The 15,651-nt window shown below is 49.6% G+C and overlaps 1 protein-coding gene across 5 annotated transcripts in view; it reads left to right on the top strand.

The window, feature by feature from the left end:
* DLG5 (discs large MAGUK scaffold protein 5) overlaps positions 1-15,651 on the top strand; it is a 137,411-nt gene that overhangs the window by 49,652 nt on the left and 72,108 nt on the right. For 3 of the 5 annotated variants that reach the window (XM_017496730.2, XM_017496740.2, XM_017496756.2), the window contains exon 2: positions 6,860-6,928. In XM_017496730.2, the coding sequence (XP_017352219.1) occupies positions 6,860-6,928 (69 nt within the window). Of the gene's footprint in view, positions 1-4,185; positions 4,209-4,248; positions 4,302-6,859; positions 6,929-15,651 lie in introns of those variants that run through there. The other 2 variants (XM_017496748.2, XM_037727355.1) reach the window with 2 other exon arrangements.

Here is a 15,651-nt window from a genome sequence, read left to right as displayed (position 1 = left end):
AAAAAAAAAAAAAAAAAGAGAGATGGGGGTCTTGCTCTGTTGCCCAGGCTAATCTTGAACTCCTGACCTTAAGGGATCCTCCCAGTTTAGCTTCCCAGAGTGCTGGGATTAAAGGCATGAGCCACCTCACCTGGCCACCTTTACATTTTAGAGATGGATGAACAGTTCTTATAATGATCAGAAATGGGGGGAACCAGCATCATTACTATATATATATTTAACCATAGTGATGTTGCTTGTTCTAAAAGTTGGTGGAGGATACTATAGCAATATCTCAGCTGGGGAAAATGAATATTAAATCTTAACTTACAAACCTGGTACTTTGGGGCGGGCTGTGCACATGAAGGGTGAATCTTGCTTAACTCAAAGGTAACAGCGGGTGTTGCCTGAGTTACCAACCACCCTCTGCATGTCAGGAGAACGGGATTTTCCCACCCTGAGGTGGCATATAAGGCATGTGTGAGCAGGACTTCCTTGATGACATGCCAGTGTCTGTGGTTGCTCCATTCTGGGGCCATGGTCACGCTATACCTTCCCTGAAATATTGGGGCATGTCAGCTTCCAAGTTTGGGTTTCAGTGCCTGCAGCCTTGGGTCATGCTTTTAAGGGGTAGGAGGCTGAGTCCCTAGGGAGGGGCTAGGGCTACCCTGAATGCAGTTCTTTTTTTTTTTTTTTTTTTTTTTCCCCTGTCACCTTACTTCTCACCTGATTACTGAGAATGGTTCTGCAAGCCGGCTTCCTAGTAGCCCACTAGTAGGATCTGAGCCCTCTGTTCCCCCAGCATCCCAGGAGGGCTTTAGATCGGGGAAGGCGAGCCTGTAAAAGGTGATAGCACTCCACAACTCTCACTCTGTCACCTCCTTCCTTTTCTCTGCAGTTCCCAGAATTGAGTGGCTCTCAAGTGAGGGCTTGCCCACACCCTTGCGACTTCCCTCTGCAGCCATCACAGGCATGGGTATGGAATGGGGACCATGAAGCCACAGCTCCTCCTCCTCTTTCTTCCCACTTGGATACAAGTGGGTCAGCTCAGAATGCCTGTTGAGTGTTGTCTCGGTGTGGAGAGCTGGGCAGGGAGGGGATGAGCCCACTCCCAGGGAATAGAGCTGGCCCTGCTCTGAGAGTTCTCACCCTCCCAGAGAAATAGTTCTGCCTGTTGTCTCCTGCAAGCTGATCTGGCTTCTCCTGTTATCCAAGGCCACCACCTTCCAGGGCCAGCTCCAGGCCCCTTCCTCCATGAAGTCTTCTCTGACTGCTCTTCCCCGTGGAGCCAGGCAGCAGTATTGTGTGTAGGATTGAGAGCCTGGGTGCTGGGCTAGACTGCCTGGGTTTGTATCCTGTTTGCGTTCTTAGTAGCTCTAGCACGACCTTAAGCAGATTGATTTTTCCAACTCTTAGTTTCTTCCTCTGTGAAATGGGCCTAATGACAACCTCTGCGTTGTCATGGAAATTAATGGAGGCACTACATGCAAAGTGCTTAGCACAGTCCTAGCACTTAACAGTGCTTAGTACCTATTAGCCGCTATTATTTTTCTTAGTGCCATACAGTGCAGCAGTTTGCTTGTGGACTGTGTGACCTGTCACTCTAGTACAGCTTTCCATGTAGGTAGTTGAGGAATTGGACAGCAGAGTTGCAAGGGCCCTCTGCAGGTCTGGTCTGACCATGATAACAGCAGGTAACACTTAGAGTACTGGCTGTGCAAGGTGCTATTTTAATCACTTTTCACATACAGGCAGAATATCCCTTATCTGAAATCCTTGGAACCAGAAGTGTTTTTGCATTTCGGATTTCTCCAGATTTTGGAATATTTGCTGTACATAATGAAATATCTTGGGGATGGGACCTAAGTCTAAATGTGAAATGTATTTGTGTTTCATATGCTCCTTATATGCACAGAGCCTGAAGATAAATTTTGTTTTTCCTCAAGGAAGCAGAATGTACCCTGTGCCTGCATTTGGACTGACCCATCACATGAGGTCAGGTGTGGAATTTTCTGCTTGTGGTGTCATGTCAGTGCTCAAAATGTTTTTGGAGATTTTGGAGATTTTTGGATTAGGGATACTTAACCTGCTTTAAATCAGTTTATCCACAAACAGCTCTAAGAGATAAGTACTCCTATCATCCCATTTTACTGATAAGCATGTGGAAGCACAGAGAGGCAGAGTGACTTCCCTAAGGACACACAGCTGATAAGGGGCTGGGCTGGGAGCTGACTCTAGGCAGGTTGGCTCCAGCTGTGCTGTAATCATTACTGTTTGGCTCAGAGAGAAGGGCCTTCTTCTGAAGGCTACTCATAGCAGGTGAGTAACCTCGAGGTTCCTGAGCCCCTGGCTTGCCATTCTTTCTCCTGAACCTGGCCCAGTGCCATGCTGGGTGCAGGGTACGTGTTGGGAACTTGGCTGACACATGCGGGTTTGGGAGTGACTGGGCACCTTCGGTCATTCTGCTGTAGGCTGTGGTTCCCCAGTGTGAGCTAGAGGAGGGTGGCAAGGTGAGGCAGGTGCCCTGGAAGTGACTGTTGTCCTGGGGCCCAGGCAGTACTTCCTGCTTTGTCTCCAGGGACCCCAGAGCCCCAGGGAGTAGCAGCTTGCTTTCTCCCTCCCCTTTCCCCAGGGACTGAGGTAGGGGGTGCTGGCCTCCCGTGACCCTGAGCTGTCAGCACTCTGCCTTTCTGCCTGGTCTCTTCTGGAGGACAGGGAGAACTCTGTGTGCTGATTCAAGGCTAGAACAAGTTCCTTCAGCCATTGCGGGTTTCACAAAGAGGAAGTGTGAGTCACCAGAGCCTTTACAAGCTCCAGGTGAATGGAAGGGGTGTGTTGGGGGTGCACTTCCATCTCTCTTGGGCCCCATGGGCTGTGGGAGGGAATCTGGGAGGGCTGGGGCATTTCATTATTGTTTGGGTGATTTTTACTGGAAGTTCTTTTGAAGTGGTCTTCGTGATCCAATGGTGCTGAGTCACAGAGTAAATAGAATTAGCAGGGGCCGGGCTCTTGGAAAGGACACAGACAGTGCCTGTAGCTGGGGCCAATCCCAGAGGGTCACCGGGCTGGTTTCCTCCCAGAGGTTTCCTTCTGCCCCTCCCAGGGTTTCAGCTGTAGCCTCCGTGTGCATCGCACCTGCGCACTCCAGCTCTGGGCCAGTGTGTGGAGCGCTTGCCCTGGGGGCTTGTGAGAAATGCATTCTGAAACCCCACCCTCACCTGCTGAATAAGAGCTTGCATTGCCCAAGTAGTTCCTTTCATAGTAAAGAATCTCCTGGTATCACGCTCTGGCCCACATGTTCACGTCCAAACTTGGCCTCTTCTGGAAATGTTCCCACATCATCCACTCTCTCTGGGTCTCATCAGGACCTCTGCACAATACTTGGTAGTTTGCATGAGTTTGTGGTCGGTGCCCTGTTCCCGTGTGTGTGTGTGTGTGTGTGTGTGTGTGTGTACACATAAGGAGGCTGATCCTATAGTCCCCGTTAGCCCTGGCCACTCTGAGGTGGAGAATGTCCCTCCACACCATTTCTCCTTCCACAGCAGCCCATCCTAGGTTTCAGGGGCAGGTGGGGTGGAGGTGCCTTCAGGAGAACTTGGGGGAAATTGTCTCCTTCTCCTGGATTGGGGTGTGGCAGAGGATGCTGACACCTGTCCTTCAGCCTCATGGAAGCCACTGGTCTTGAAAGGACACCGTGTGACATTGGGGAGAACAGTGGCTTCTTTTGCCTTTTTCTGACAGTCCTGACCACACAGGCCTTTAGGACAACAATAACGGCAGAGACAAAGCGTGACCAAGACAAAACATGACCAAGACAATGTCGTCTTTGGGCCTTTTTTCTCCCCTTTAATGACGTCCAAGGCTCTGGGAACATTGTAAAAACTGGGTCTCATCCAATTTTTCTCATCCAACCACTCCCCCCACCAGCTCCTAGGATCCCTGCCAGCTTCCTGGGGAGGGGCTGGGGGTGATACCCAGAGATGCACATAGAGATGTCACGCTGCCCTGGTCAGGCCCCAGAGCCCAGTCAGGACTGCAGGGACAGAGAAGAGGAACAGAACGTGTCGGTTGGCCCGTGGACTCCCCCAGCCAGGGAGGGAGGTGGTTGGAGAGAGGGCAGGGTGTCTGCCAAGCTTAATTAACAGTGGAAACTCGCCACGGGGGAGGAGAGAGACAATTTGAAGAGGAGAAGCAGTTTACTGGAAGATGGGGCGCCGCTGATGCCAACAGTAAGAAAGAGGGGAGCATTCCAGCAGCGGCATCCGGACCACAGGCTGCCAGTGTCGTCAGCCGGGATGGGTTGAGCGTAGAGATTTCTGGAGGTGACAATTTATTTGTGCCTGCTTTTCAGAGTAGGCGTCTTCCAAAAACAGTCTGCTCATGTATCAGTCGGCTAGCCTTCCTTGCCCCCATAAAGAAGAAATGCTATTTAAAAAATGACAGTTGAGTTTAGAAAATAGACATTGTGTTGGGTTCTTGTTCTTTGGAGATATCAACGGATTGCCCAAATTGCAATTGACTTTATTTCACAGATATTGAAGCCACATGTAATGTGTATGATGTAGAAAGAGAGAGGGGTTAAAAATGTGTGATGCTCATTGTTTTGTTGAGACAAAAATGCAGAGATACTGCAGAGCAAAACTCATAGTGTGGGTCGGACTTCAGATATGGGAGGTGGAACATGGGTTATTCATTTTTTTTAGCAGAATCACAGAATTTCAAGGCTGAACCCGGTTTTCTGGTTTCATCTTTCTTTAAATGCACTGACTTCCCCATGGCATCCATGCCACTGAGTGCTGGGCCTCCCTCACTCTCTCACCCCCAGGCTTTTCATACCTGGCAGTGCTGACTGTGGTCATCCTGACCTGTTTAGAGATGCAGCTTTCTCCAGCATCTACCCACTGCTCCTGGTTTGGCTGCTGGAGGCCATCAAGAGCAAATCTAATCCCTTCCGGTGGTCCTGCTGAGGGACAAGACACCTACCCACTCCCCAGTCCTCTTCTTCAGTCCATGCTCAACACCTTCAGATCCTTCAGAAGTCTCTGAAAATGTGATAATGAGGCTACCGGTCATTGCGAGTCTTTCCTGTCCCAGTTCTTGCCATTACCAAAGTTGCTTTTTGCTTGCTTTTTCTTTTTTTCTCTCCCCTTTCATCTATTTTTGTGATGGACACACCTGCTAGCTCACCAGTCTGCAGTCTGTCTCTCTGCCCTCCTGCATGATCCTCACCTCCCCAGCAAAGTCTCCTCGCTTTCCCCTCAAGGTCTCTCCTCTCCCCCAGAAGCCTCCCACCTACATGCATCTTCCTTTCCCCTGCCTTACCCCAATTTCTTAATTTCTCCTCTTTCCCTTCCAAAGATATGCGTGGGGTGCTAGTCAAGAGTTGCAGTGGAAGATGTTTTTTTTTTCTTGGAGACGGGATCTTACTCTGTTGCCCAGGCTGAAATGCAGTGGCATCATCATGACTCATTGCAGCTTTGACTTCCCCGGGCTCAGGTGGTTCTCCCTCCTCAGACTCCCAGGTAGCTGGGACTACAGGTGCGTGTCACCATTCCCAGGTAAGTTTCTGTATTTTTTGTAGAGATGAGTTTCACCATGTTCCTCAGGCTGGTCTCGGACTCCTGAGCTGAGGCAATCTGCCCACCTCGGCCTCCCAAAGCACTGTGATTATAGGCGTGAGCCACCGTGTCCAGCTGGGAGCTCCTTAAATTTGGTCCCTACATGTCTGGTTCTGGAGTCCAGGATCTCATTAGTTCTTGGCAGCTTTCTGATGCCAGAGCCCTAAGGCTTGTTCAAAGCCCTTATTGCAAAAATTCCATCTCCAGCTCACCCACTTGGCCTGGTACATACCGCTCTTCATTGTATAGTTCTTTTGGCTCCAGGAACAAAACACTGTATTCGTCCTTGTTTTCTTTGACCTACCATCTCTGCGTGTTATGCTTTGTCCCCTCCCAATTTAGTCTCTGAGTCAGTTCGCGCTCCCTTTTAATTTTGTGTCATCCATGGTCTTGATGAGCAAAACGTACCTTCTGTTTCTGTTAACCATGGAAATGTAATTGCTGAAATGGGATGGGGGAGGGACCTTATAAGCTGTCTGGTTGAACTCCTTCGTTTTACAAACCAGGAAATAGAGTTCCAGAAATCAAAAGTGACTTGCTCAGCACGACCCAACTATGGGCACCTACGTAGAGCTAGGTTCAGAAACTGGTCTTCACAGTGCTAGGCGGGTAACATCTGGTTTTGAAAATATTTGAATTCAAACCAAACCACAGTGGTTGTGTGTCCACAACTAGGAATTAATATTAAGTGTGGACAAAAAAAACGTGCTACATTCTGGCTTTGGTAATGGTATAATTGCTCATCATTTTAGGAGTAACTTTTAATAAGGGGGCAGTTACTAACTAAATTATTGAGAAGTGAGCTTAATACAGTTAGAACCTAAGAGCAAAACAGAAAAAGAAAAGATAGTTCAGTTTAATTTCTGCTCTGTTACCCTCCTCATGGAAGCCAGAATCATACTGATAGAGATCTGTAGGAAACCCCCAAACCCCATCTTTACCCGGGGCACGTCACTCCCTTGCTAAGCCTTTCTCCAGATGTTCCAACAAGAAGTCAGCTGACTGGCTCCAAGTTCCCCGCTGCCCACCCACCCAGAGCAGGAGGGGCCAATAAAGTGAGGCGAGAGGCTGGGCAGAAACACCAAAGTCCAGATCTGCTGAGCGCACCTCCTCTGCTGGGCCCCAGATGTGGATTTCTAGTGCCTGGTACATGTGGCTCTCATGGCCTGGCATTGACTGATGATCAGCTGGCCTGACAGTGGCTTTGGGTGAAGATGAGTGACCCCTTGGGGTTAGTAACATGGTCTCCCCTCTTTCCCCAGGTTCTACCTATAGCGTCCTGTCCACCATGCCCTCAGACTCAGAAAGCAGCAGCTCCCTCAGCAGTGTGGGTGAGTACCGCCTTCTGGGGGGCCAGGGGTTTGAGTGGGAGCCAGGGCAGCTGGAGTTCATGGGAGAGGAAGGTGGCCCTCCCTTGTCAGAGTACTCACAGGATCATCTTCTGTTGATTTCATTTACACTTTCTCCCGTCAGCAAAAACCCAGTTCTGATGTTAGAAGGGAGGTGGGGAGGTGAGTGCTGGGAGGTACATGTTTTGGCATTGTTTACTTTGTCAGGGTACAGGGCTTCTAGAGGAGCCTGTAGTCCCATCACCCCCACCCCCACCCCAAAGGCCTCATAGTAACTCAGTGACCGCTACCCAGGAGACTTCACCCCTTTTGGAGTTGCCTTGGGAATAGGCATTGCCAGTCTATGCTGAATTTTATATGTTTCTCTGAACATGGGTTCCAGAAAGCCCATACAATGAGGCCAGCCCTTCTCCGAGTTCTCTGAAATCCAACAGGAAGGCCACAGTAGTCTCTCAGCCTTCCCACACCTCCGTGGCTCATTTCCTGCATGATGTGCCCTCTGTTTAACACCTCTAGTGGGGTTTTTCATGGCCTGATCTGACCATGATGGATGCAGAAACCTTCAGTGGTTGAGTCCCGGCATCTTTTGAGCCCGAAGGACCCACAGAGGTTGTCTACTCCAATTTTTTTCTTTTCCTCCTGTAGAGAGATGGGGAAATTGACATTCTGGGAGGGGAAGTCACATGCCTGAGATTCTCGAACTAGTCAGGACAGCTCTTTCATATGTCAGTTCACATCCTGAACACCTTCAGTATGCCAGAGGTGGGCTAGGGCCACAGTGGCAAATCAGGCGGACGTGGGCGCCACACTTCTGGATGTTAGGGTCTTTTGGTGGGGAACAGTTGAATAAGTAGCTGTAGGAAGGGGAGGGCAGTGTGATGAGAAGGAAGACAGTGACCAGCGGGGGAGTTCCGTCTGAGTTTGCTAGGACTGCCATATCAAAGTGCTGCAGACCAGGTGGCTTACACAACAGAAATTCATTGTCTCACAGTTCTGGAGGACAGAAGCCCAAGATGAAAGTGTCAGTGAAGCCACACGCACTGAAGGCGCTAGGGAGGGATCTGTCCTAGGCCTCTCTCCTCGCTTCTGGTGGCTTGCTGGCAATCCTTGGCACGCCTTGGTTTGCAGACATCACATTGATCTCTGCCTTTGTGTTCACGTGATGTTCTCCCTCTGCGTGTGTCTGTCTCCAAGTTTCACTTTAATAAGGAAGGACACTGGTCAGATTGGCCTAGGAGCCTGCCTTATGCCAGCATGACCTCATCTGTAAAGACTATTCCACCGTCAGCAATAATAACTGCTGTGGGCTGAGCAGCGCCCCTCTTGGGAATCCCCTTTTAGAATGAAGATGTGCCTAGGAAAGGTGACACTTTAACCTTTCCGGATAAGGTTCACACTGGATTGGGACTTTAGCATCTTTTGGGGGCCCACAATTCCACCCATAAAAACACAGTTCCTCCCAGAATCCTCATCCTGTTTAGGGCTCAGGGTGGGCTCTTCTGGGACTGCAATTCAAAGCTCCTAACGGTATCCTGTCACTTTGTTCTGTCTGCTTTTGGTGCCCCGAGACACATCAATGGAATGATGGGATTGTTGGAATTTGGAATGTGGGACTCACCCTTCAGGAAGTGCATGGAGTGGGGCAGTCAGGATCAGTAGATGGGGAAGGTGAGGCTTTTGTAAGGTTGTGGACTGGGTAAGCCCTGAGCATACTCCTCTGACCTGTCTAGTTTTTCACCCTTCACCAGATAGCAATCAGCAAACTCATTCCCATCGGCATTTCAATGGTTAAATGGTTACCTTTCCTAGACACATGTGCATTCTGAAAGAGGATTCCAGAGGGGTATTGCCTAACCCACAGCAATTACTGCTGATGGTGGAATTCCTAGCCTGAGTAGGAGGATGCTTCTTGGGCAGCTGGACCCCAGCATATTCTGGAAGAAGAGTCATGGCCATGACCCACCAATTGGTTCTGCACGCACCTGAAGCTGGCTCAGTCCTTGCAATGGAGCTGCCAACAATATCCCCATATTCTTCCTGGAAGTCACAGGCAGGCAGAGGGGCAGTGCTCTGAGGTGTTTCTTGGAGCAGGCTGGGTCTGTACTGTCTGTGTCTGGATATTTAATGCGCAGTAGCTCACTCCTGTAATTCCAGCACTCTGGGAGGCTGAAGCAGGCAGATCACGAGGTCAAGAGATCAAGACCATCCTGACCAACATGATGAAACCCCGTCTCTACTAAAAATACGAAAATTAGCTGGGCTTGGTGGTGCATGCCTGTAGTCCCAGCTACTCGGGAGGCTGAGACAGAAGAATTACTTGAACCCAGGAGGTGGGGGTTGCAGTGAGCTGAGATCACACCATTCTGCACTCCAGCTTGAGCGACAGTGAGACTCCATTTCAAAAAAAAACAAAAAACAAAAAACAAAACAAAACTGGTTGCATCCCTTCTGGGCAAAGCCTCTTGAGTTCACAGAGAACTGATTTTGCTTCTCTTGCTCTTCTGCTTGAGGTTGCCATTGTCCTTTGGGTGCAGGCAGCAGGGAACACCCACTCACGCTGCCTTAACCAATTGGGAAACGTATGAGCTCCCACACAAAGCTGTGCTAAGGTCAGCCAGTACATGGCGGAGCGGCTCCGCCCTCTTCGGTGCGGTGTCTTCCTGCATGCTCATGGTGGGGTGTCTGTCGCAGCAGCTCCAGCCATCACATCCAGACCCGAGGGTGCCTAGGGCTGCAGTGTCCAGTATGGGCGCCACTAGCCACAGGTGCTTAAATTTAAATGAATTAAAATGAAATTTAAATTTCTAGTTTCTCACCCAAATCCATCACATTCCAAGTGCTCTGTAGCCATCTCCAGTGAGTGGCCGGCTCCTTATGAGCAAAGGAACCTGTTCCAGAGTCCCCTCAGCATGGCCCCCTCTCATTGACCACAATTGGCAGCTTGTTTGCGCTGAAAACAGTGGCTCACAAAGCCTGGTCCCCGGACTACTCATCTCTGATGAGTGCCCCTGTTCTAGGGGTTCGAGCTTCCTTCCATACCTGCTGCATCAGAAACTCTGAGGGTTCCTAGAGCTTAATAGCCCTCTAGTTTGAGATGGACCAGCCTAACCTCATCCCTGGGAAGGGACTGGAATGTCTGTGCTAGGCTTGCACCGATCCCTCGGGGTGGAATGCCTGGTGTGGTTGGCCCCAGGAACGCTCCAGCATCTGCCAAAGAGTTCTGCTGGCTCAGCCACACCTGACGAGAGGCAGAAGTCTTTGCAAGCACACAGCACCCTGGCAGGAGGGGTCACTGGTAAGGTCACATGGTGACCTTAGGAACCTGAGGAGAAAGGGAAGAGCGAGATCCTTATAATAAAAACATCACCTCCACCTTCCCATTTACATCTTCCTAAATGGAAACGGCTGGGAAACAATGGCAGGTTGTCTTCAGCATGAGAGGAAATTGGAGGTTAAAGCCTTGGTTGTATAGACAGCCTTCTCTTAGGGGGCTGTCCAGTCTCAGATCTCCAGCCTGGCCCTACTCATAATTCGCCATACCTTTGCCAACAGCCTTACAGGCTGCAGGTCTTTGTGCCAAGGCCTCCTCGGGCAGTTTCCATGGGTTTTCATCAGCTAAGCACACACAGCTTCCCGAGGCCCTCCCCAGCCTCCTGGGCCTGTTGTTGTGACCTGCCCCTGACCCTGCACTATGGATCTGCCCGGGGACTGCACGCTCGTTTCAGGCAATGGATATTTTTTCTTCTCCATTCATCCTGACCTAATTTCTCAGTAGCCTCTTATTTTTCTTCTTGGATAACTGGAGAGGTTTTAAGCAGGAGAAGAGACATTCTTGGGCAGCACTTGTAAAGTGAGCCTTATATTCCATGAACATTAATATAGCAGGAGAGGTCTCCAGGACTCACTGGCAGGAGAAAGAGCTGGAGGGCTTCCCTCATATCCCAGGGAAGATTCCTTGAAAGTGCTCCTTCTAGTTGACAGGGCAAGGTGGGATGAGCCATCAGGGAAGCAGGGGGCTGCCCACTGACGCCCCGTGACCTCTGATTCTTCCCTCCTGGCCCAGACTTTTGAATCCGGGGTAACCCTTTGCAAAGTCAGTTTTTCAGAGGTGGGAATGCCTCCTTCTGGTGGGGCAGGTTTTTAGTGCTCATAGGGATCACGGTGAGGCACGGCCCCTAATGTTATCACACTGCCAGGGAGACAGGCGCTGTCTGGCACAACTGGCCATTCTGCCCTGTGTAGAGCAGGAAGAAAGAAGTAACACAGGGGAAGGAACAGTTACTTCTGATGAGGGGAATCAGAGAAAGCTTCCTGGAGGAAGTGACCCTTGTATTAGGCCTCCCAGAAAAGGTGCTTTGGACTCAGACACAAGGGAAGTAGTTGGCCATTGCTGCTTATGTTGGTTTGGGTTTCTGAAAAGCAGACCCTGAGTCACGGGTTCTAAAGCAGGTCTTTCTTTGATCTGGCTGGAGAGCTGGGGCCTGGGCTTGCTGCATTGGAATCTAACCTCCTTTCACTCCAAGCTGGGGAAAGAGCTGAGCTGGAGTCATGTACCCATTGACTAAGGGGAGGTGTCCTTCCCTTCATCATTGAGGACATCAATGGGGGATTCCTTTAAAGGCAGTGGCTGCCAGATAGCCAGTAAAACAAGGGAGAAGTAAGTCCACTCTGGCCAGCAAATGCAACTTTGGTCTGGAACAGAGGTTCTCAAACTTTGCCAGGCATCAGAATCACCTGGAGGGCTTTTACAACACAGAGGGCTGCAAGGCCTTACCCCCAGAATTTCTGATTCAGTGGGTCCACGTGGGACCTGAAATTTTGCTTTCTAATAGGTTCTCTAGTGAAGCTTAGGCACTTTAAGAAGTACTGGTTCACCCCAGGCGGGGACTGGGTCTTTCCTGGATCGCTCTGGCTGTCCTGGGTTGTAGGTGAGAACGACTTAGTGCTCTAATGGCTGTGCTCTGCCACTGCTTCACCTCTCCCTGGCAGCTAGAGCCTGGAGGTGGCCAGGACGTTTACCTAGACATCTCTGTGGCTCCTGGAAGCACAGGGCTGCAGCGCTTAGAAGCAAAGCTGAGAACTGCTTAGCTGTAAGACTGAGGAGGCGCCTCCAGGGTCAGCAGGAGCATGGCAGTGAGGTGCCCAGGACAAAGGGTGGTGGCTGAGAAGTCCACCCAGCTGCCAGGCTGTTTGCTGAGCCTTGGTGCCGGTGACCGTAGCAGCCAGGGCAACTGGCACAAGGAGCTGAGGATTCCTGTGATGGGGACCCAGGATTCTTCTGCCTTCCTTCTCACACTCAAGTGAGAGAGAGGCTGGCTGCCTTCACGTCCTCATGGCTGGAGACTGAGATAGGTTGTGTTGGGACGGCTCTGAGCCCCTTCCTTCTGTCCTGCTTCCTTCTTTCCTCTCTCCAGCTTCCTTGTTAAGCCAGGGCTGCCTTGTTAAGCCACCAGCCCAGTGGTGGCTGCTCTTTGTTCACCATCCAGAGCCCACTCCTGGTCTGGAGTCTTCCCGCTTTGGGCCGTTTAAGTCCAAACGAAATCCCTTACCTCTGAAATCTTATCCTGAATACCACAAGGAGAAGGACAATCTGCCTCCTTCTCCAGTGGCTGCCAGACTTGGGAGAGGAAAGGCTGAGGTCACGGGAGAGTTGACAGCTTTGCGTTAGAGTCCAGAAGAACAACTGCACAAGGTTAGAACCACATCGGAGGCTTTTGTTGGCAACCCAGCTTGATGGTAGTTTTTGTTTTGCCCGTTTTTAAAAAAATGTTTACTGTAAATAACCACAGTGAGAGCAGAGGAGGTTGGTCCTCATCTCTTTACCTGTCAACATCACTCTTAGGATGATGGCTTCATTCAGTGCATCACAGTTTGGTTTTCTTAACTTAAATTTTTTTTAGGTTAGGTAGGGTTGCTCACACCTGTTATCCTAGCACTTTGAGAGGCCAAGGCAGGAGGATTGCTTGAGCCCAGGAGTTCGAGACCAGCCTGGACAACATAGTGGGGCTCTGTTGCTACAAAAAGTAAATAATAATAATAATAATAATAATAATTAGCGAGGCATGGTCGCACACCCCTGTAGTCCCAGCTGCTTGGGAGGCTGAGGTGGGAGGATTACTTAAGCCCAGGAGGTCGAGGTTGCAGTGAGCCATGATTATGCCACTGCACTCAGCCTGGGTGACAGAGTAAGACCCTGTCTCAGAATTTTGTTGTTGTTGTTGTTAAGGTTATGTTGATTGAGATATAATTTACATACAGCAAAATGTATTTTTAAAGTATACAGTTCAAGTTTTGACAAATAGTCATGTAACCACTGTTCCTTTGAAGATGCAGAACACTTCCTTCTTTTAGGGAATTTTAGGGAATCCTACAAATTCCCTTCTGCACCTTTGTAGTCTGCCCTTTCCTGCCCCCAGTGGTGGCCATTTGAAGGGTCCTGATGACCATTTGGATGGTAGGACTATCATCTTCAGAATATCTGTCCACCTCTAGATGCAATTAAGACAAAAACTTTTGTTGAATGGGGATTGAGAGGATTTTCTACAACTCTTGCTCTTCTCTGGGAACTTCTGGGTATAGCACATCTTGAGATTGGTTGTGAGGCTCCCTGTGGCCCTCCCTGGCCCTCCCCATCCCCGAGTTACAAAAGCCTGAAGGCATCAGCTGCGCTTCCTGCTGGGTCAGAGAGCCTGCTGTGTGATGGATCTCAGGTCTGGTTGGCCTTACTTTCTGTATGTGTGCTCAAGCCTTTGGCCCAGGAGAAGTGGAACAGGAATCTTCCCCTATTAGGAGGACTCTTGTGGAGTGGTTGAGGCATTGGCTCTGGCGTCAGAGCTGAGTCTGCATGGGAATCATCATTTTCCTAGCCATGTAGTCCCTCTGGACGTCAGTTTCTCAAGGAGTGATCCTAGCACAGTCCCTCTAGGGAGCTGTGGAGATGAATGAGTTGAATATGGAAATGTGTTTAGTATAGAACCCGGTGCTTGGGCTGTGCTTGGCACATGTCACTGCTACTTTATCTGTGTGGCCGGCCACCCCCAGGTCCCCATGGCTGTGGATTGAGACAGCTGGAGACAGAGATGGGATGCGTTGGGATAGCTCTGAGCCCCTCCTCCTGTCCTGCCACCTTCTCTCCTCTCCTCTGGCTTCCTCAAAAGCCAGGGCTACAACTTTCTGTTGCCTCGTTTACAAAATGGGGGTGAAAATTCAGAATTTCTTATCTCCCCAAAGGTAGGTTGCTGGGCCTGGTGGTGCTTTTCTACTGTGAAACTGGTCATTTGATGTTTCTCTGCTATTTCTTGAACTTGATTATAGCGTAGAGTAGCCATTCTCAAAGTGTGGCGTGATGTCCCTGAGGTCCTTTCAGAGGGCTCTCGAGGTGAGACTGTTTTCGTAATGATACTAGGATGTCACTGGTCTTTTATACTCTCATCCTCACATGGTGTAGAGTGGAGTTTTCCAAAGGTTCCATCCTGGGTGTGTGACAGTGACATTACACAGAGATGAGGCTCCAGCTGTCTCTGTGAAGCAGGACGTTAAACAGCCCGCATGACAAAATGCAGAGCAATGTCACTCTTCCTGCTGCATTGTTTTGTTTTATAATAGAAAGGGTGGTTAATGGCTCATAAAAAAATCGTAAGTGAATTTATAATAGAGTTTTGATTTTTTAAAAAATAAGTAAATATTTAAAAATTCTTTCTTGGTTTTAATTTCTAATCTTGTAAATTTTATTAGACATAACGTCTATGAATAAAAGCTCTTTGGAGTGCCGGGTAAGTACAGAGGTCTGGTTAATACCTTGGGTTCTAGGATCATTTAGAGGCCCATATTCCATATTCCATAGCTCTGTGACCTGGACACACTCTTTAACCTTGATAAGATTGTGTTTCCTGATGTGAAAAATGAGGATAACGGCGAAATCTACCTTATGAGGATCAATGGGATAATGTATGAAAAGCATTTCAAAAACTGCCAGGCATGGCCGGGTGTGGTGGCTCATGCCTGTAATCCCGGAACTTTGGGAGGCTGAGGTTGGTGGGTCACCTGAGATCAGGAGTTTGAGACCAGCCTGGCCAACATGGTGAAACCCCATCTCTACTAAATACAAAAAATAGCTGGATGTGGTGGCGCATGCCTGTAACCCCAGCTACTTAGGAGGCTGAGGCAAGAGAATTGCTTGAATCCCGGGAAGCAGAGGTTGCAGTGAGCCGAGATTGTGCCACTGCACTCCAGCCTGGGTGACAAGAGCAAAACTCTGTCTAAACAAAACAAAAACTGCCAGTCATGAAGTGCATGTTACTGATGGTTGTTATTTGGGAGGCAGCAAGGCATGAGGGTGAAGCATGTGCCCCGAATCCAGGCTGCCTAGGTACTTAAGTCAATCACCTAACCTTGCTGGGCCTCAGTTTTCTCACCTGTGAAATGGGAATGATGCTATTAGTACACACCTGCAAGGTTGTTGTGACGGTGAAATCAATGCCTGGAACGTAACTTCCCCCTAGGCTTAGTTAGAGGATGAGTAGCAGGCATGTTCAAAGGAAGCTCCACTTGTCGGAGAGTCAGGTGGGTTATGGTTAGTCAGGTAGGTTACAGAGAGTCAAGTTGGTTACAGAGAGAGGTAGGTTATGGAGAGAGGTAGGTTATGGGGAGAGTCAGGTAGGTTACGGGGAGAGTCAGGTAGGTTACGGGGAGAGTCAGGTAGGTTA

Source organism: Cebus imitator, unplaced genomic scaffold (genome assembly GCF_001604975.1).
Source record: "Cebus imitator isolate Cc_AM_T3 unplaced genomic scaffold, Cebus_imitator-1.0 Scaffold11, whole genome shotgun sequence".
In the NCBI taxonomy this organism is placed as follows: Eukaryota; Metazoa; Chordata; class Mammalia; order Primates; family Cebidae; genus Cebus; species Cebus imitator.
Note: the sequence above shows the minus strand (reverse complement) of the source record. Positions and strands in the feature narration are given on the sequence as shown.